General features: G+C 25.8%; 9 protein-coding genes across 9 annotated transcripts; 4 read left to right on the top strand and 5 right to left on the bottom strand.

The window, feature by feature from the left end:
- Nucleotides 1–827: 827 nt before the first annotated feature.
- cgd8_1430 (PP2C like protein phosphatase) lies at nt 828–3,086 on the bottom strand (the record flags this gene model as incomplete). The annotated part of the gene is made up of 1 exon (XM_627050.1): nt 828–3,086. The coding sequence occupies one exon, from the start codon at nt 3,084–3,086 to the stop codon at nt 828–830; it is 2,259 nt and encodes a 752-aa protein (XP_627050.1).
- Nucleotides 3,087–4,222: 1,136 nt separating this feature from the next.
- Nucleotides 4,223–7,930, top strand: cgd8_1420 (secreted alpha glucosidase like family 31 glycosyltransferase, signal peptide; the record flags this gene model as incomplete). The annotated part of the gene is made up of 1 exon (XM_627049.1): nt 4,223–7,930. The coding sequence occupies one exon, from the start codon at nt 4,223–4,225 to the stop codon at nt 7,928–7,930; it is 3,708 nt and encodes a 1,235-aa protein (XP_627049.1).
- An 11-nt stretch (nt 7,931–7,941) lies between these two features.
- cgd8_1410 (DNA primase large subunit) lies at nt 7,942–9,558 on the bottom strand (the record flags this gene model as incomplete). Its single annotated transcript, XM_627048.1, has 1 exon — nt 7,942–9,558. A coding segment is annotated over one exon (1,617 nt), but the record flags the coding sequence as incomplete, so codon positions are not given.
- A 693-nt stretch (nt 9,559–10,251) lies between these two features.
- On the top strand, nt 10,252–11,151 carry cgd8_1400 (glycerol-3-phosphate acyltransferase family, possible plant origin, possible signal peptide plus 2 transmembrane domains; the record flags this gene model as incomplete). Its single annotated transcript, XM_627047.1, has 1 exon — nt 10,252–11,151. One exon carries the CDS (start codon nt 10,252–10,254, stop codon nt 11,149–11,151), a length of 900 nt encoding a protein of 299 aa, XP_627047.1.
- Nucleotides 11,152–11,865: 714 nt separating this feature from the next.
- Nucleotides 11,866–12,777, top strand: cgd8_1390 (hypothetical protein, transmembrane domain at C-terminus; the record flags this gene model as incomplete). Its single annotated transcript, XM_627046.1, has 1 exon — nt 11,866–12,777. One exon carries the CDS (start codon nt 11,866–11,868, stop codon nt 12,775–12,777), a length of 912 nt encoding a protein of 303 aa, XP_627046.1.
- A 123-nt stretch (nt 12,778–12,900) lies between these two features.
- On the bottom strand, nt 12,901–15,435 carry cgd8_1380 (hypothetical protein; the record flags this gene model as incomplete). The annotated part of the gene is made up of 1 exon (XM_627045.1): nt 12,901–15,435. The coding sequence occupies one exon, from the start codon at nt 15,433–15,435 to the stop codon at nt 12,901–12,903; it is 2,535 nt and encodes an 844-aa protein (XP_627045.1).
- A 721-nt stretch (nt 15,436–16,156) lies between these two features.
- Nucleotides 16,157–17,443, bottom strand: cgd8_1370 (DP-fucose transporter with 9 transmembrane domains; the record flags this gene model as incomplete). Its single annotated transcript, XM_627044.1, has 1 exon — nt 16,157–17,443. The coding sequence occupies one exon, from the start codon at nt 17,441–17,443 to the stop codon at nt 16,157–16,159; it is 1,287 nt and encodes a 428-aa protein (XP_627044.1).
- Nucleotides 17,444–18,039: 596 nt separating this feature from the next.
- On the bottom strand, nt 18,040–19,917 carry cgd8_1360 (hypothetical protein; the record flags this gene model as incomplete). The annotated part of the gene is made up of 1 exon (XM_627043.1): nt 18,040–19,917. The coding sequence occupies one exon, from the start codon at nt 19,915–19,917 to the stop codon at nt 18,040–18,042; it is 1,878 nt and encodes a 625-aa protein (XP_627043.1).
- Nucleotides 19,918–20,775: 858 nt separating this feature from the next.
- Nucleotides 20,776–21,858, top strand: cgd8_1350 (topoisomerase VIA/SpoII nuclease subunit, toprim domain; the record flags this gene model as incomplete). The annotated part of the gene is made up of 1 exon (XM_627042.1): nt 20,776–21,858. The coding sequence occupies one exon, from the start codon at nt 20,776–20,778 to the stop codon at nt 21,856–21,858; it is 1,083 nt and encodes a 360-aa protein (XP_627042.1).
- Between the last annotated feature and the right edge of the window lie 393 nt (nt 21,859–22,251).

The raw sequence follows: 22,251 nt of genomic DNA, 5'->3' as shown, positions 1-22,251 counted from the left end.
TCGCTTGGATGATCTTCCATTGAAGTTATACAGGAATACAACTAGAATAATAAAAAAAAAGTTTTCAAGTATTTATATATTTATTTATATTTTTGTGTAAATATTATTAAAAATTAACAACAAAAAAAAAAAAGATAATTTATATTTTTCTAAAAATTATCTCTTTAATTATTCAAATTGTCTCACCAATTTTTTTTAATAATATTTCTCAGAACTTACCAACATCCACTGTGCTTCACATGAATTTTTTGGATAATTTGATTTTCTGCAAAATTCTATCTCATTTTCATTGGAATCATTATCTTTATCTTCAATTTCTGATTCTAAAGAGGTTTCTTTCCTCCATCGAATTTGCGATATACCTCTTCTTCCTTTAATAAAATTCCTAATAAAATTCATGAATCACATGTATTGCTATTTTATTATTACTATTACCTTTTTTTTTTTAATTTTTTCTTTAATAAATTATAGTCAAAAGATCATGACCTGAAATGGCGCCAAAATTGAAATTTTAATTTGTTTTGTAAATATTTAAATTACAGAATTTGTTAGAGCTATAATTAATGAGATCATAATTTTAGCAAATAACATGAATATTCAGCTGTAATAGTTTTAATTTAAGCTTATCATTAAAGTCTTTCTTTTTTTCATCTCTTGTTTATTATCAATTAATAGTTAAAAAAAAACTGTTGCATTATTAGTTTTTTATTTACATAATATAAAACTATTATTTATCACTATTTACTAACACTAACTATTCTATTCTTTAATAATTATATATTCAATATAATTTTGTGTAAAATATCGGAGCATTATATTATATTACTTTATAACTTTTTTGAAATATCGCAATAATGAGGTGAATTTTTAGTTAAAGTTTCAAAATCATCTTTATGTACAACCCAAGCAACCAGAACAGAAATATCATCTTCTTTACCCCCAGAAAAAGATTGGCTTTCAAAAAGAGAGTTTTTACCACCACTATAAAATCTTTTCGCCTGATTTGCAAAAGGAGTTTTGGAAAATGGATCAAGTGATTTGTAATATGCTGATAAAGCAATTGATTTTGCTATTACCATTGGAGTAGTAGTATAATCTAGACAGTTATAAAAAAGTTTTGATTCAATAGGAGAAAATGATAAACCAGAAATGCTGGTAATTTCAAAATCAAATAAATTATCAAAAAGACCATCAGTGCCAAGAATAACCATATCACCTTCTTTTAATGGAACTTCTAATAATTGAGATAACTCAGGATCATCACAAGCTAACTGCATTGAATATTTATCATCCATAATATTTGAATCTTCTTTGTTTTTTTTTTCAATCTTTGCAAGTCTTACAATATCATGAAAACCTTTTTCAATTAATTCATCCCATTCATGTTCAGGAGGTAGATTTGCAAATTGATATGGACAGTTAAATTCATGTTGCATTTCTTTAACCCTTCTAACAATCTCCAACTTACCAGTATCAAATTGTAATCTTCTTAGAACAAGTGCTCCACTATCTCCCATATTAGCAAATCCAATATTTCCAGAATAATGATCAAAACAAGCTACAAGTGCAGTACTTGCGCCATGTACACCACTTTTTTCACAATGATCAAGACCTACTTTTAATGAATCTTTTGCTAATATAGAAGGCTTCTCTAAACTTCGATCTCTATTACTTTTGATATATTGAAGTGAATTTTTCATTATAGAATTTGAAAATACACGGGCACTTTTTCCTGATAAATCTTCCCATTCTCCAACTCCATCAGCTACTCCCATACTTTGTAAATCTTCAGATAAAAACCATCCATCTTCTCCACCTCGAGCCCTTTTATCATTACGTGGTAAATAATAAGCACCCATCCATAATCTCAAATTACTTTCCATTGATTGATCTAATTTTTCAAGATTTGAATTTGACCCAATAAGTTCATATAAATTATATTCTTCAATAAACTTTTGTCTTAATTTATAAAAGTCACAATTACATTGTTTTTTATTAATATTATCTTTTTCTAATAAAGAATCATTATTGTTAATAACTAAATTAGTCATCTTTTTATCATTTCCTTTAATTTGTTCATTAGTTATTATTCCAGTTTTACTTAATTTACTATGAATCATATTCTCATGATCACTTATTACCATTGAAAAAAACAAACTTTGAGGTACTTTAAATGAAGATTGTAAATTTAGTTGATTCTTTTCAATGATATCTTGATTTTTTATTTTTGCTCTATTAAATTCTAAATGATTATAATTATTATCTTTCCAAGTATTTCCAGAGAAATTATCCAATGTATTTTTGGAATTATTTATTAATATTCCTTTTTCTATGAGTGGAAAAATTATCTCTTTTGGAATTGCCTGAAAATCTTGTTCAAATCTTCTTATTCTATATATTGCTTCTTGAATACTTTTACAACTTATGCTGCTATTCTCTTCAATCAACTCAAAGGACATGATTGATGATGATCTTTTTCTATCCATTTTTTCTCCGCTAATCCATGTTGAAAACGGTACTGATAGCTTGGAATTCCTCCAATAGTCAACATATTTATCATATATCCTTCTTTCAAAATGATCATATGGAACGCCATTATTACTAGGAATAGGATCTTCCCAAGATCCTGTTTCATTCCTCCCATTTTCTATCTTAATTATAAATCTATCTTCACGGTTTTTTTCTTCATCTAATTCCCCAAATACTAATTTTGATTTATTTATTCCCTCTTTTATTTCCTTTTTTTTTTCTTCTTTAAGAATACTTTTCTTAATTTTTCTATTTCCCTCTTCTACATTCATTTTCTTTCTACTTTTTTCTATATCTTTTCTTTGAATTTCTTCTATTTCATCTTCGCATATTATTCTTGTTTTTAAATTTAACAATTGATCTCTAGTTTCTCTTATTAATCTTTGTCTATTTCTTTCCAAAATTCCAGCCATTGCTAAGATTATCCCTTCTTTATTATTCTTATTGTTTCCATTTTGCCTTTCTAACTCTTTTGATAATCTTTTAAGAAACCTTATACCAGCCTCACACTCTTTAGACTCCACAAATACTCTTCTTTCATATCCATTCATTAACATTTTACTAAAATACTCACATAATAACTTACAAAAATTTATTATATCTTTGAAATTTGTATTTAAATTATGGTCCAGTCCTGATAATCAATTTTTTTCTATTTTTATTCTTTTTTATATTTTAGCTGCAGACAAGACATGCATAGCTGTATTTAACTAGTCAGTAATACATGCATTTTTTTTTAATATATAAAAAAGAATGCGAATATTTATAGATTAAATAATCAAATTAACAATGTTGAAATTCCATTTATTCGTTTACTTTACCTCATTTTAAATTGGAATATAATAGATAAAGACTCCAAATTATACAAAGAAAAAAAAAAGGCGTTTAGGTATTCTTTCTTCATTTTAAACCATAATATTTATATATAAATTTTAAAAATTTAAAATTAACACATTAAACCATTTACCAAAGTTTTGAAAAATATTGATTAATAACCAAATCTTTGAGAAATTTCATTCCAATTTAATTTAGCTCATATAAACTTATCAAATTAGTCATTTTCATATTCTTCTTGAACACTTATATATATATTAAAATAAAAATTTATTCATTCATAAATCTTTAATTATAATCTAATTCTCCAATTTTTCAAAAAATTAATTCAATTCTAATCCCACCTTCTACCTACTGCTTGCATTTCTGCATGCAATGCATGCAAGTAAAAAATTAAATGACGTCATTATTACGAATTGCAATAGTTTGAAAATTGCATGTGGACAATGATTTGAAAGAAAAAAAAATCTAAATAATCTAATAAAGAGTTCGTGAAGAATATTGTTAAAAAATAATTGTATGAATTATTAAATTTAAAGTACAAATTATAGTGATACTAGAAGAATGAGAAAGGAAGAAGATGAGGATAAAGGTTAAAGAATTAGAAATCATATAAAGTTCTTTTGTATAAAAATGGAGCATTTTGATTGAATTATAGAAAGATTTATTATAATCGAAAAAAATTTAAAAAATTATTAGAGCGCTACAAATTATGAGAATAATTAAATTTAAAAAAAAATATTTTTAAAATTTCACTCCATTATATTGAAATTAGTATTCTCACATGAATAAAAGACAATAACAAACAAGCAGTTTCAATGCAAAAAACAAAGTTATTAAATTTAAAGACAAGTTTTGGATGATGAAGTTTGGTTCTGTTTCATTCTTTTTGTGGGCTTTATTCTTATTTATAATCAACTTTGACAATTCGAATGAGACGAAATTTAAAAAATGTAAAGAAAACGCATTTTGTCTTAGATATAGAAAGTTTGTGGAATATATTAGGAAAAAATCTAATAGTAATGGAGATAATAAGAAAAAAGATGCAATTAATTCAATATGGTCGGTAAATCCAGAAAAATTGGAATTTTTCAAAAATTGTAAATTAAGTAAAAAAAATTCTAACTTGGATTTAAGAAATTCAGAAGAGTGTAGTACTTTATATTTTGAATTGAAGAATACAAATTATCCCAAAATTCCATTTTTAAAATGTAATTTATTTATATTCAAATTAGGGTTTTTCAGACTTCAAATTGATGATACTGGTACAGGACTATCAGATTATAAAAGATTTAAAGTTGGAAAAGAAGTAATGTTTAAAGATAACTTGGTAGGGGGGTATTTAATCAATGAAGAAGATTCTGATATTCATATCAAGATGAGTAAAAACCTAATAAAAATGACTATTATTAGAGAAATTGTTTACAAAAAATCCAAGGAAACTGATAATTGTAAATATATTCTTGAGATACAGTTAAATCCTTTCAAAATAGAATCTTTTCTTTGTAATAAGAAAATTGCTACTATTAATGGTAATCAATTCTTTAATTTTGACAGGAGTGGAAGAATTCATTCCCAAACTAATACAATAAACACTCATTTTAATCGTAAAATCAATATAAATAGCTATAAAGATGTATTACAAGAAACAATATATAATTTTAAAAATTTCAAATGGTTCAATTTTTATAAACGTTTAAAGCAAAGCATTAAAAATATTCTTTATTTTGGAGAAGATATTATTGATATTATAGATTCTGTTGATATATATTCAAGGGGTATTTGGCAAGAAGTATTTGAAAATTTTGTTGATTATAAATACTATGGGCCAACTGCTGTAGGAACTGACATTCAAATACATTCATGTAATGATACATATGGATTAGCAGAAAAAACAACTTCATTAAATTTGCAAGATTTTGATGAACCTTATAGATTTTATAATGTTGACAATTATAAATACAAACTCAATTCAACTGATCCAATATATGGTTCTTCTCCTATGTTAATTTCTATCAGTGATTTTGATCATGAACAAAAAAATCAAGTTTTATTTTCTAGTATATTATGGATTAATCCTTCCGATACATATGTAAAAATTAATAAAATGAATAATTTTAATTCAGAAAAATATTTGGATACATGGTGGGTTTCTGAAACTGGAATTCTTGATTTGGTGATTTTAACTTCAACACAATTAGAAGAATTATATTATAATTTAGGAATTATTATGGGATTTCCATATTTTGCTCCAAGATTTTCTTTAGGATTTCATTACAGTAAATGGGAATATACAAGTGAAAATAGAGTATATACTATTCAAAATTTATTAGAGAAAAATAATATACCATATGATAGTATTTGGTTGGATATTGAACATACTTTTGATAAACAATATTTTACATGGAATAAAACAGCTTTTCCAAATATGAATAAAATGATCCAGAAATTAAAAGATGAAAATAAACATTTAATAATTATTTCAGATCCACATATTAATATTAATAAAGGTTATTTTGTATACTCATTTTTTGAAAAATTAAAGTATTGCAATAAAAATTTCTCAAGAATAACATTAAGTTATAAAAGAATGTTTAGATTTCTATTTATCATTAAAATATTTCCCATTTTAATTTTAAAAGTTAATTGTCAGATTCAATTAATCATAAAGCAAGATAATATAAGTAATTCAAGATTTATTTCTAGACCTTTTGACTCACCATGGATTAAAATACCAAATCTTTCTTATCCTAAAAATAATCAAATTTATGATTTTATTGGTGAATGTTGGCCAGGACCATCCAAATATTTGAATTTATTTTCAAAAAATGTTGGAAATTACTATTCCAAATATTTTCAAGAAATGTATAAAGTACATGAAAACATAGGATATTGGTTAGATATGAATGAGCCATCAGTATTTAAATTACCAGAATTATCATTACCTAAACAAGTTGAATTTGGAAATAATGGTTTAGATGATAGACAAGTGCATTCATTATATTCATTTTATCATGTTAAATATGCTTTTAATGGATTAATCAGAAAATTTCAAGGAGAAAGACGTCCTTTTATATTAACAAGATCATTTTGGTTTGGATCACATAGATATTCAAATATTTGGACAGGAGATACAGAATCTAGTCGGAATTATTATTATTATACAACTATTACAAATGTTAGAAATGCAATTTGTGGCTTTTCACTAACAGGATCAGATATTGGTGGATTTGATGGGATTGTTAATCATGATTTATTAATAAGATGGTTTCAATTAGGAATATGGTTTCCATTTTACAGAATTCATAATTCAATGAATTCAATAAGCAGGGATTTTATTTTTTCATCAAAAATTGTAAAAAAGTACATTGAATTAAGATATTCATTAATTCCATATTGGTATACATTATTAGCTAAATATTCATTTTATGGTATTCCAATAATTAAACCACTTTTTTGGTTAAATCAAAAAGATTTTAATTTAAGATCAATTAATAATAGTTTTTTGGTTGGAGATTCATTTATGATAAATTCGATTGGATTTAATTTATTTACAATTATACAATTACATTATTATATATGTAATTTTAATTATAATAATAATAATAAAGATTATTTATATAAAATATGGTATAATTTATATACTGAAGAAATGTATATTGATTCAAAAAAACAATATTTTGATAATAAATATATGAATAGTACTCCAGATTTTGTTAAAGGAGGAAGTATTATACCATATTCTTCAAAATCTAATATATTATCAAGCAAAGAACAATTAAAAAATCCAATAAAATTAATAATATATTTAACTGGTAAATTATTGGATAGTAATAAATTTAAAAATAAGATTTTATTTCCAAAAATAACATCTTATGATTATATAAATGAAGAATTTGTTTATAATAATTATATGATTGATATATTAACATTACATTCAGAAGGAAGTATTTATTTAGATGATGGTGAAACATATTCATATTTAAGAAATGAATATATTTTTGATGATATAATATTTACTTTATATCATAATAATTTTAAGAAAAATATTGATAATTATTGTTTAAATATTATTGATAATATTATGGAGAAAAATATATTATTATCAACATTTGATGAAAATTACCAAAAAGATAAATTAAGATTATTTAAAGAAAATTTTGGATTTGAAATTTATATTAAAGAAAAAGAATATAAATTAAAAAATAATATAATGAGTTATAATAATGATAATCATCATATATTATCATTATTAGATGAAGATTTAAGTGATATATTCAAATTTAAGCAAATTAATAATATTAATCATAAATATAATAAAAAAATTAATAAAATAGAAATTAAAGGTATAATGATAAAACCAAAAGAAATAATATTGGAAAAAAATACTATTAATAATAATTCATTAATTTTTCAAAAATTAAAATATAAATTAATTAAAAGTAAATATTTTGGAGATAATAATTTAATAAGAGGAAGTTTATATTCAATAGAAATAAATCTTGAAGAAAATGATAATCAAATAAATTTTGGTGACTATAATTGGAAAATAAAAATATTATTATAAATTAATACTAATTAATTATTTTTATTATTTTCAATATTAATATGATTTTGAATAGATTTTTTAAAATATGAATTTGGATGATTACCAATACCATCAGAGTCAGATTTTAAATGCAATGATTTAAATAATTGTATACAAGATAATTGATAATGACCAGATTTAGAAAGTTGTGTAATATTTTTAATATCTTCATTGGGTATAATATGACCATAATAAGTTTGTAATAATTTTTGTAATGGATAATTATCGAAAGTTTTAAAAGGGCATCCATGATTTTGTCCATTTCCAGGAAGAGGTAATCCATTAATAATTTTATTGCAAGGATAAGGTGAATAATTACTTCTTTTTCCTTCTTGCCCATAAGCATGACGAATATTATATTTAATTTCTTTATCAAAAGAATTAGCATCAGTCCAAAGTGACTTCCATAAAGAAAGTTGTTCTTCAAGTTTCATTCCACATCCTTTAAGGAATAACCAAAGTTGAAGACGACTCCAATGTTTTAAATGATGATCTTTTTTTAAACTTTCAAATAGATGACGCATACACAATGGAAATGAAGAAAGATAAACTTGATATATATTTGAAGTATCTAATTTAAAGTTTTCAATAGCTTGATTTTCTGATAAAGAATTAAATGGTGATGATAATAATGATCCTCCACCTCTAAAATCATTACTTGTGAAATAAAATTCTGAAATTTCTCGAATTAATGATGAAACTCTTTGATCTGAAAGGATAGTTTTTTCTAATATTATTTCATTTTCTTTTAAATTAATAAATGAGTTAATTAGTTCTTTTTTATATTTATATATAAATAATGATTCAATTTCAGTGTCAGGAATAAAACATATTCCATCTTTAATGAAGTATTTTCTATTTTTAATAAATCTAAATCCATCTGGCCAAAAAGGTATTTTAAATAATCTTTTAATAAGATGTCCATTTGTTATAACAGAAACAGCATCTTCCCAAAGTTTTTTTGCTTGATGAGTTTCAGAATCATTAATGTTATTTTGATTTTTAATTTGGTCTAAATTCCAAATAGGATAATTGACGCCATACATTTTGAGTAATTTTTCAATAATAAATGATTTACTGCTTTTAATATTATCTCTTTTTTGATTGAATAAATTACTATTAATTATTGTGGATAATTTAAATAAAAGTAATTTAATTTCTTGTTCAATAAACCATTCTTGTTTTTCTTTATTGTTCATAAAGCATAGCTTAAGTAAGAAATGACTTAAAAGATCTTTTCTCCAACAATTTTCTAAATGCGATGGACTTGTTTTATTAATTGGAGTTAAAGAATCAAATAATTTAAATCCTTTTTCAGAAAGAAGTTTTTCTAATAACGATCTATTTGTTGAATCTGTTAAAGTTCTTGTATTATTATCTTCGAGCTTCGATTTAGAGTCAATAAAATGAAGAATTGCCAATCTATCCGTAACATATTCTCTAAATAAATTGATGCTTAATGAGTTCAAATTTAATGAAAAGAGAGAACTATCGTCATAAGTTGATAATACATAAGAGCATTCTTGAAAAACATTTTCATTGTATGGATTTTGATCGTATTCTGAAATTATGTTATTATTAAATAATAAAAAAAAAAATTTGATGGATTAACTTACCAATATTATTTCTATTTTTAAATGGTTTTTGTAAATCTCGGATTTCTATAGGATTTTTTCTTAAATGCGATCCCAATAACATAATTGTTTTATAATAAATTGAAGAAAAACTTTATTTCTCTTGAATTACTGAATATAGGACTGTAATATACATATATATATTATTAATATAAGTATTTTTTTTAGATTAAGAAAGAAAAAACAATAATTGACTTTTAATTATTGTATTAATGTGTTCCCTTAACGTTACTTGAACTTAATATCTTTTTCTTGATTACATTAAATGATAATTTGTTGTAAAAAGTCAAGAATAAAATGAGATCTCCAGCTTAAAATAATAATCAAAACTTGGTTGATAAAATTTTGTATCTCAATATATTATTATATATATTTTTTTTTTCAATTTTTTTTTCTTTCAATTATCATGTAAAATTTATATTTACATTTATACCCCACGTAATTGGCGGGCAAGTCTCCAAATAGGTACTATTTTTCCATTAAGAATTTACAACCTTAAAAGAGGGAAAATAATAGTAGCAATAATAACAATAATAAAGCTGTAGTTGTTTAAAAGAATATTTGGAATTAACCTTTTTTCTTTTTAATTCATCAGTGGAAATTATTTGAAGAAAATCATTGATTCTAACAGGAGCTTGCTGATATTACTTGAGAAATTTTAAAAGAATGGCAGAGGAGCAAACAATGACTTCGATTAGAAAGTCTTCAAACCCAAAATGGTTAAGATTTATTGTAACAGTTTACACTTATTCAATGATTTGTATTTCAATTATTTTGGGATTAATTACTCAAATTTTACTTTGGATATTTCTGTTCCCTTACCTTCTTTATAATGAAAAATTCAAGATAATAATTATGGGACAAGCTTTTAGATTCTGGAATGCTCTTCTAGTAATTTGGACAAATCCTTTTTGGACAGTTAAAATAACTAGGGAGCCGAAAAGAAACTATAAGCCGAGTAACACTCTTATAATGACTAACCATTTATCAACAGCTGATCCTTGGATAATTTCTTCAACTCATTTTCCTTGGGAATTTAAATATGTATACAAAGCTGACTTACTTAAAGTACCCATTGTAAATTGTGCTATATCATTAACTTATGATCTTCCAATTTACTTCACAAAGGAGAAAGGCGGATGGGGAATCAAGAGTGGTACAATTGAACCCATGTTTAATAGATGCGCAGAACTTCAAAAGTTGGGTATTGGTCAAGTAATTTATCCAGAAGGAACTAGGTCTAAACTTAGAAGATTACAGCCATTCAAAAATGGCTTCTTTAAATTTGCAATTGAGCATGAGTCTGAAATTCTTCCAGTTGTTTCCCATAATAATTGGTCTCTCTGGCCCTTAGGAGAACCTCTTCTTGATTTGGGAACTGCTTACGTTGCTTATGGTGATCCAATTCAAGTTACTAAAGACATGGATATTGAAGAACTTAAGCTTAAGGTCCAATCAGCAATGATGGAGCTCTTTAAGTGCTGTCCTACACACAATCCAGAACTTGAGCAGCCGTTATCTACAGCTTCTTCCACTCGTGGCCACGGAATTACTGGCACCAACTAATCGTTCGTTTTTCTTTATCAACTCATATTTTTCATATGTTCATTACTATATCAATTATTAACTAATTTTTTTTTAAAGAAAAAAAAATTATCTCAATGAACCCGTTAATATCATTTTTTTGTCCACATAAGATTTTTCTTACATACCGGTATTTGTGCAATTACATATTTTATGCATGCAAATGCAAACACGCAATTGCATGTGGATAGAAGAAAAATTTAGTATTTTGGAAAAAGTTATATTTGGAAATTTGTATTAAATAATTATTAAATAAAGGTCATAATAATTTGCATGTAAGAGTTCCTCACATGTATAAGAATGTTTTAAGGAGGAAAAAAAAAAGAATGACTTGTCTTCGCTTTAATTATTATTTTTTAAGTATATATTTTATTCCTGAGGAATATAATTTTTGAATATTTAAATGGATAATGAACGTATTCTCGTTTGTTCAGAAATATTTGTGAAGGGATTTATTTTTACTTTTTTATTAATTATAATTATCTTTTTTATTGGATTATTTTTATATTTTTCTCCTATTAAATAATAAATATAATAGAATAAGCAAAATAATGAACTCATTTTGCTATAGGAGAATCCCAATATTTTTTTCGCTTTTCTTTTCTCTTATTTTGCTTCGAATGTTACTGTTCAAAAGTTAATCAGGCTAAACAATAAAAATAATAATATTACAAGTTTTCTTTATAATAAGAAGTAATGATAAACACAGCTCAATTAAGATACGAAAATAGCAATGACCAAGTGTCAAAAAAGGAAAGTATTGCATTAAATTGGAATAGCTGGTACTTTTTCCCAGAGCAAATAATTGATTTATCTTTGGTAAAAATTCAAGATTTCCTGATTTTAGATAAAAATCTGATGAATTCTAATGATAACAATATTTATGAAAAACTTAAAGAAATCTCTTTAAAAAGATGGAATATGCCAAATACCGGATCATATTCAATTACTATTACTGATGACGTAGTTCCTGGTCATTATTTAATATTAATACTCAATGGAACTAAAAATTTTGTGAATATTAATAACTTAGTGGAAAATGGATTAGTTTCAAAGCCAATCATAATAAATCAACGACCAACTAAAGAGCAAAGAATTATTTTAAATTATCCAAAGTCTAGTAGACCATATGGTTTCTCTGATGTTATTTATGTTAACTATAGAATATTCAATGAAAAGAATGAAATTGAAGATGCAAAAAATAAAGCTTCTATTCATATATATTCAGTGGATCCAGATGATTCTTCATTAATTGAACCTAGACAATACTTTGAGACTATTAGTAATGAGATTTCCATACTTGGTCTTGGATTGGAAAAATGTCCAACTTATTATAAAATAACAGCAAAAATGCTTGAACATCCATTTCATCAAGATTCTAGTCAATATATATGGGTTCTGCCAAAAAATACTTCTCCATTAAGTCTTTCAAATGCTGATTTATTATCAATAAGACAGTTATGTATAAGACAAAACAATAAATTTGGTATGTTTCCTACTATAATTGAATTCGGGATTCTTTTGATTATTACTGTTATTAATATTATTGGATTAATTACACTAGGAGTTATTATAAATAAATTAAACAAGAAAAAGAAAAAAAAGTAAAATATTAAATAATACCTTATTCAAAATAAATTATATAACCAAATAGTCTAAATAAAAACATAATATAGCGTCTTTTATATATTAATAAATTATAATAATAGTAATACTATTGTATTGATAGAATCATAATTTGGATACAATGGGAATACCACTCCATCTACTAAGTAATATATTTAATATTGAAAATGAACTCTTGAGTTTTCCTCCATTTACATAGAAATCTACCTCAACTAATTCTGGATCAATGATTGATCTTCTTCTAATTTCAACTTCTTCAACTTCAACTGAATCAGATTCTTTCAATTTCCCATCCAAATCTATAGTTTCTATTTTTTTTTCAAGAGTTTTTGCGACTTTTTCCAAGTCAGTTACTTGGTTAAAGTTTTCTTTATGATTTAATTTAGTCTGAGATATTTCCAAAGAATCAACATTTTTCTCACTTTTATCGTTAGAATCGTCAAGCTGAGTATTTATTTGAACATCTACAAGAACTTTCTTTATCTCAAGTTGATTACTATTTACTATTGATAAGTTACTTTCTCTCGTATAATTAAAATTCTTTGTTTTTTTTTGGATAATTTTCTCTGCAATGTTATTATCATTATTATTATGATTATTGCATAATGTTTGAACTTTTTTTTCAAGCATTTCATCTCTAATATTAAATGTATTGTCAAATAAAGTCTGATTATTTGCACTTTTTTGAAAGTCAAATGAATGATTTTGGAAACTGTTAATAATACTAGAAGATGAATTTGCTGGTCTACTTTTTCTATTAGAATAATTTTCATTATAAGAATCTACTTCATTCTTAATTCTTTGAAATTTATTATTAGAATCACCACTATTGCTTAGTTGCTCCAATAAATAGTCAGCTTTGCCAATAGCACGATTAAATTTCTTTGATAGAATGTCAATATTATTATCAAAATTGGCATTATAGTTCCCATTAATTCGGTTGCTACTATTGATTATTGGTCCACCTATGTGATTATTTGTACATATACTATAGTTATTGATTCCACCACAAATTCCATTTTCACTAGGTACTTTGATTCGATTTGCATGAATATATCCACCAAAAAAATTTCCTCCACTGTGTATTCTATGATTTAAATTGACATTCTTTCTTGCTGATTCTATTCTATTTAATATTAACTTTTCTCTATTTATTTGATTAGTATTACCTATACCGGTGTCAATTTGTATGTCAGGCGGTAAAAATGAGTTAACTTGATTACGTGTTTTGCATGTATTAAAATTATTTGTGGACGAAAAATTATCAAAATTTTGTATAGCTGAGCAGTTTTTTTTAATTATGTCGGTTTTTGAGTAGATTTCCGGAAGAATTTCATTATTTTGATTGTTTATTTTATTTTTGGCACTTCTTTTAACTGGAGTAGTAATGGGAGTAATTGCTGCATCCAAAGTTAGAGGGGAATTAGTAATTTGGCATTCGTTAGTATTTGATATAGTATTTTTCTTAATACTATATTCAGGAACTTGGTTGATAATTACTTCTTCTCTATTAACAACTAAAGAATTTGAAGTTACGGAGTTTGGTTTTTTATTCTGAGTAATATTCACATTTGTTTCAGAACAAATCGTAAGTAATTGTAAATTTTCATTACTATTTGTTTGAGTTGAAATGCACATTGATTTGTAATCAATCTCATTCTTTAAAACATCCTCTTCTTCCTTCATTGAATATTCGTTCGAAGCGACTTTTTGATCTTTCTTATATGATATAACTGATATTATGTCGACTTCATTTCCTAATTCTTCATTTTCACGCATTTCTTCTATATTTAGGACTTGTTTCTGATCCTGATCTTGATCAAGCTCATTTTCTTGTTCCAGTTCTTGTTTTAGTTCTTGTTCTGGTTGTTCTAGCTCTTGTTCTTGTTCTTGTTCTTGTTCTTGTTCTTGTTCTTGTTCTTGTTCTTGTTCTTGTTTTAGTTCTAGTTCTAGTTCTTGTTCTTGTTCTTGTTTCTGTTCATTCTCCAATTTATTCACCTGTTCTTGCTCCTCAGTAATAAAGTCTCTAATTGTATTATTTCCATTAAATACAGAACTTGGAGCTAATAAAGCTTTTGCAGATTCAATTAAATTTTCTATAATTATAAAGTCTTTATTTCTATACTTCAAATTGATACAAATCATTTGAACATTTTCCTCCCTTTCTATATTAATTATTCTATTATAACCCGGATAATCATTTGATACATTCTCAAAGGATAAAATGTTATTATTACTCATCAAAGTATTTTCAGAGAATTCTGGAGTAAAAACAGGCTGCTTCCAGTATTCTTTTATAAAATCACTTATTGTAAAGCAGAACTCTTTTTTTTTAATTCTTAAATACCTACTTGAAATCCAATAGCAAAAAACATTATAATCATTGTAGATTGGAACCAAATAGTGATATTTCTTATTATTTTCTTCAGATTTATTCATTGAGTAATAATTTATTACTAGTCCTTGATTTTCTTTGGGGATCAAGTCATTATCAGACGGTATTACACGAAATAGTATATATATACTATTTGAATCTGAACTTCTAGACATTATCATTCTCCTCTCCATTAAAAGTCTTTCAGGAATAGTTTTAAAGTTACTTTCATCATAATTTCCTACAATTGCATTACATAATACCATCTTTCTAAATTACTTCCTAATACCTTTAGTTTATTAGAAATAATATTTACTTAACATTGTAGTTATTACTGATTTATATTAACTAGTACTTAGTACCTCTAATAAAGACCAATTATTATTTTCTATTTGAAACTTAATAAATGTTACAATATTTCAACAAATATTTGCGCTAATCCGATTATTATATATTTAAATCCTTTGTTTTTATACCCAAGCTCCTTTTTTATCTCAAATCTCGTTATTTTTCAATTTATTTATTTATTTTTTTACTTAATTATATTTTCTTTTTTAATTTTGGCTTTTTAAAGTCTTTATCATTTGGCGCCAATTCGTGTGTAAATAATTTTAATGGCTACTAAATGAAAAAAGTTTTTGACAAAAAATATATTATAATCATCAGATTGCTTTCACCCAAAAATTGAAAATCAAATCCTTTATCATATACTTTAATGAAGTTATACTTTCTAAGAATAAATTTCACTAATGTATATGTTTTCGTTTTTTTTTTCTTAAAATAATAAAATATATTGATCAAGTTGAAATCTTTTACAAAATAACTATATTTGGCTATATCATTTCATAATCTCAAGTATACACTTTTAATAAAAAAACAGTTAAATTAAATCTTAACTGTATAAATCAAATCAATTTAGTATAAAGAAATTATTATTAATATTTTTTCAAAAAAAATTTTAAAGTATTCACTTATTTTGAGTTCAACTCAATTTCTATTTTCTAAATCTTGATATTCCATACTATTTATTGAGTTTCTATTATTTGAATTAAAACTATACATAAACGTTCCAAATAATGTTAGAGCTGTTCCAAAAATAGATTGAAAAGTAACTATTTCATTCAAAAATAAAATCCCGCCAATACTTTGAATGCATGACTTTAGTAAAGCAATAATATTAAAAGTTATAGAGTTTGTTTTCTTAATAAGCTGAAAAGTTGAGAAATTGATTAGTATTGACAAAACACCGGAAATTATTAAGAAATTTAATAATAAACATATTTTGAATATTCCTTGATTAATGTCAAATAATATAAAAAAAAATCTGATTTCACCAGTAACAATCAGAATAGGTATAAACATTATTGAAGATAAAATTAACTGATAATATAAGAGTTGAATTTGATTGTTATTAACAATATTTAGCTGTTTTTTTATCAATACACTATAAAATGATTGTATAATTGATGAAAATACCCCATAAATTACTCCATTCAAATTTAATGTATTTGAATCAAATGCACTTATTGTAAACCCAATCATTACAATAATACAAGATGCTACAGTAAAAATTGAAGATTTCTGTTTTAATATTTTATATGAAAGAATTAGATTAAAAATAATCGTTGTACTTCTTGCAACTTGATAAGTTGAAACTAATACATGTTTTAAGCATATATTACTCAAAGAAACCATTCCAATAAAACACAATGCTAATGGTATCATATGTCTTCCTGTTTCCCATTCAAAATGATCAAAGTGAGTAAATTCAGTCAATTCAAATCTTAGGTGATTTTTATAAATTTTTAGAATTTGAAAGATTGCCAACCCAACTAGTTGTTGAAACCAAGAAACAAATATTGGAAATTCAATGATTCCTGAAAAAATTTTATAGTTCAAGAATACTATTGAAATACTCACAATCATATAGATGGTAATGGAAATTGAAATGCTCGTAATAGATTCTTCAACCTTCATTAATTGAAAAGAATCTGAAGGCTGATTAATATTTAATTCTGTATTAATTAATTCTCTAACTTCTATAACAGGTTCTGTAACTATTTCTCTTTTGTTTTGAAAATTTTCATCTTCAATGATTAAGAATTTTCCAACATTGACAAATTGGTTATTACTTATATCATAATTTTCTGTGTTATTATTCTCGTGGCTATTTATTGTTAAATCTTTTTCAAATTCATAATATTTCTGAAAACTAATCAATGAATTATCACCTCCTCTTTCAGGACTTGGTTTTCCCAATGAAAGCTCTATCATTTTTAATCCATATTATTGCTTTTTTTTCTTTTTCTTCCTTTAAATCTCTTTTATATTTTATGTCAAAATATTGCAATTTTTTCAAAATTAATCCGATTATCTCTTCATCGGCAGATCAATAAATTATTAGTAAACATAAACACTTAAATTTCTGATTCTTTTGATATTACTTCTTTTGTCACATCATTTGTCAATTTTGGCAAATAATTCTTTCAATGACGTGGCAAAGCCAAATAGGCGCCAAATTCATGCAAATTTTTACAGTCTAAGTGCATGCAAGATAAAAATTGAATAGCAAAAAAAAAAAAATCTGACAAGTTAATTACGTGTAAGTAAACAGTGAATTTAAAATAATGCAAAAAAAAGAAAAAAAATCAAATAACAATTTTTAGAAAACACACTACAATACCACTCGCAAATTTTCAAGAAAACTGTTTCGAAACGATACTTTTTTATTTTTTAAACAACCTAAACCTCAACGTTTAAGTTAGTTTTAATCCACTTAACTTGTATTATACACATTTTGTTCAGAAATAGTTCATTTATTGAAACTAAATTGGGCTTTTTGATCAAGGAAATTTGGTAAGAATGATTCACTAAAGTGACATTGAAGAGTTGTTAAGATTGAACAAAAATTGTAAATGTGATTGATTTAAAGTTGGTATATTAAATAATTCATCATCTGATTGAGATGGTTGATATTTAATTGAGTTCAATTTGATGAAGTCTTGGCTGGACCCAATCCATTGAATAGAGTGATTATCATCTTTACCAAAAATCCTAAACAATTTTGGGTATGATAATAAAAAGGATTTGTAATTCTTTTTTGAACTATTTCTTTTAGCTTGAATCTTTGCCTTTTGAGACATTAGAACCCCGATTTCCCTTAATTCCATTGTATGTGTTGGTTGATGAATAAGAACATTTGCAAACTCCCTTACGCACAACCAACACTCATAAGCTTGATAAGACTTTACAGAGCTAGGAATTTGATCATTTACACAATTCTTCTCTTCTAAATTCTTTTTTTGAGTTAAATTTTGGTCAAACTGCTGTTTATTTGAAATTGAAGTACATTCCACTTTATTGTCAGTATCTTCTGACAATTTACATGCACTACCTTCTTTTGAAGTTGTATTCACCCTTTCTTCCGACATTACCACTGTTGCTGTTGAGTTTACATTTTGAGATTGTTCCAAATCATTCTCAGAAAATTCATTCATTGCTTGGATATTATTGTTCATCTGATTTCTTTCTAATTCATATTTCCTTAGTTGGACTATTGAAGGTAGAAATTGTTGAACAATATTTGGCAAAGGAAATTTCAAAGTAACATACAATGCAGAGTGTGAAGGAGAAGGTCTTCTTATATCAAAGAAATTACTATGTTCTTTAATAAATCTTGAAAGTTTCTTCTGCTTAATTTGCCTTAAAGCGTCTCTGGCAAAACATGATAGTTTAGGACCAATGTTGCTTAATGCCATCTTATTATCTGTATTAGTAAGTAAAATGGCAGCAATATCAATACAAAGAATCCAAGATGGACTCAGAATCTTCAAAAGGTTACTTGCTTGGGTGTAGTAAGCTTCATTTCTATTCTTATCAAGGTAACTAAAACTAAGAGGTGGAACATCTCCTAAACGATAATGCTCCATTCCTCCAAAATTTGTCCCTCCTAAACCAGTTGTAAATACATTATTGTTCCCATTGTAACTACTACTAGCTGTACTATTTCCTCCATTAAAGTTTAAACCATATCCATGATGATTGCTTGTTCCGGATGAAAAGTAACTTTGAATACTAGACTTTCTATCATCTTGATAATTATTGAAAAACCCATCATTAATTATTGACCTCATAGATGAAGGAGTTGCTGTAGATGTATCACTCTTGACTGGAGATGCACTAAAAACATTATTCAGTCCTAATTGAGGATTACGTTCCGCAAATAAATTTATCTTCTCCATGTATTTTAAATCATCAATACGATTATAGTTATGCAAGCTATGTTGTTGCTGAGAATTCTGGTATTGATTGCTAACATATGTACTAGAATTCATATTCGGATTCTGACAAGGATTCGAATTTAAGCCAAATTGATGCCCAGGATTCATACTGTTAGGAGGTGAAGAAGGAGAACAAGGTTGTTGGTTGCTATTTGGTAAGTTAAAAGAATCAATGTTTAACATCCAGGGCATCACTCTATCCATATTTAGAAAGCTTTTATAGCTATTAAGTACTCTCTCTTGGTCTCTTGGAGCATTTATGCACTCCATATCTTTTCCAGGGTAATATTGGGGGTTACCTATTGGAGAGGAACATGTCTTAATTAAATGATTACCTCCTAAATTACTTTGAATTATACCATTCTGAATAAGTTGTGATGAACTTGATGAACTTTCATGTCGAAAATAATCATCAAGTCTGTGAAGACATGAGTTTGCCAATGAATTATTTGAAACGTTATGCCACATATGATTATTTAAAATAAACAGAAAAATAGTAATCACTGTGATTCAATCTCGAATATTAATCCTATCTCCGTATTCTATCTCTTGAAAACTCTTTTATATTTGAATCCTGAGGCAATGGGTCTAAAAAATGCGATTTAATAATTTTAATTAAAGGCATTCAAAAATATATAAATACCAAAAGAAAAGTAGAAACTTAACTTATTTATTGCTTTGAGAATATTGTTAAAAAATTCTGCTAAATAAGCACTTAGAAGCTGAATAAAAATCCAAAAAACCTTTTTAATACCAAAAAATTGATTTTCAATACCAAATTTTATCAAATCCTTTCTTATAATTGATATCCAATAATATCCAGTAACCCTACAAACAGCAACTCCAATTATATATCTAGAAAAGTATACCGAAATTCAAAAAATTTGGCTAGAAAAGCACCTAAAACTCTCAAATTTTTACTAGGTACCAATTTTATATTATTTTTTTACCTCTAAATGCTGCCGGCAATAAAATTGCCAAGGTTGACGGTAATTAACGTCGAGTGACATTTAGGCGCCAAAGTTTGGTGTACCAATTTTTATTAATGAGGAGTTTTGCATGCAAGAGGAGCCCAAAGGGGAAAAAATATAAAATGAAGGCGACATGAAAAAATTGTAATGTATTTGGCAATATTAGGGAAGGAAGAATCTGAGAAATTAAATTGTTGAATTTTTTTCTGGAGCGAAGTATAGCCAAGGTTTCGGCTATTTTTCGATTTGATAGGATTAATATATTTGAAATTAAAGGGATTTTATGGAAAAGTCATATAATGGGATAAAATAATAGGTGGGATGGAAGAAGAAAGTGTGATTAAGTGATGGCGTAATGGTGCAAGAAGAGAGGAATTTGATTGAGAGAGGTAAAAGTAAGGATAAGCTTCTTGTTTTAGAAGGTGAAGATAAAAGAATTACAAGTCGTTTGGAAAGTTCAGTATGTAGCATAATAAGGGAGTTAATAAATGGAGGAAGTAGGAGTCAAATTTACAATTCAACTTGTTTGGTTTCGGTTATGAATATTCTTCATAGAAATGTCAAGGAAGGCTTCCATTCGACTTTAAGAGATATTTATTATAATAATCCGAGTTTATATACAAAACAAAGTATTTCAGACAAATATATTGCACAAGTAACTCATCTAGTACAGACTCCTCGAGAACTTTTGAACGTGGTTTCCACAGCTAGAGGGAGGATAAGAGGTCCTTTGATAATTCAAGGATACGAAATAGGATTTTGTGAAAGAAGAAGAGAGGTTAGATTGGATTGTATGTCCATTTTTGAAAGTATGGGGCATTCGATAAGTCCTTATCTATTCAAGGGTATGAATGGTTTAAAGTTTAGCTACTATTCAAAGATCAAGTTTGTTTTGGTTGTTGAAAAGGATACTATTTTCCAAAGACTTTTAGAATTTGGATTTCATAAAGAGTTTGATAATTCTTGTATATTAATTACAGCTAGAGGATTTTCGGATCTACCTACTAGGACTTTACTATACAGACTAAGTCAAGATCTTCCAGAAGATACAAAGTTCTGGATTCTATGCGATTACGACTGTTTTGGACTTTCAATAGCAGCAACGTATATAATGGGAGGTAAATCAGGCACTTGGTATGATTCAAGTTTTAGTATCCCAAAACTTTTGCCAATTAAAGTTCCTCCTGTTTCGAAGTTGATAGAGAACGAGCTAATAGCTACATATAATGTTTTTGATATTACACAAGATGAAATTTCGAGAATAATTAATACCAGAAACAGACTAATGAGTTCAAATGAGATTTCTCAAGAATCAAAATCAGAGTGGAATACATTTTGCATGCAAATGCAGCAGGATCAAAAGAGATTCGAAATTGACTGTATTGTAGATATCGAGAAGTGGTTAATAAAGGTTATCCGATCAAAATTATCGGAGTAAGTAATTCAACTTTTGCTCATGTGAGCAAACTCCTTAAGAATAGAAAAAATCAAAGAATTGGCTGAGTGCCTTCACCTTTGAATATTTTAATAGTTTAATTTAATTTTAACTTAATTTGCATTTCAATTAATTTTAATTTTCTTTATATTCAGATTTGTCCATGTCAGTATTGATTATATTGTGTAAGCTTGAAAAAGTCAATTAGGAAATTAGGGGAAATACTATTGAAAAAGCTTCTCTTGAATTTCACTCATAAAATAAGATAAATCTAATAGTAATAATTATATTCCATCTCAATTTGCTTAGTTTCAAATAAATTTCATCAAAAACTGATGATTTTTACCCCAATTATATTTCTTTTTAGAATTTCTTGGTGGGGAAATGGCGCCAACA

Source organism: Cryptosporidium parvum, chromosome 8 (genome assembly GCF_000165345.1).
Source record: "Cryptosporidium parvum Iowa II chromosome 8, whole genome shotgun sequence".
Taxonomy (NCBI): Eukaryota; Apicomplexa; class Conoidasida; order Eucoccidiorida; family Cryptosporidiidae; genus Cryptosporidium; species Cryptosporidium parvum.
The sequence above is the reverse complement of the archived record's forward strand: the minus strand, read 5'-3'. Positions and strand labels throughout refer to the sequence as shown.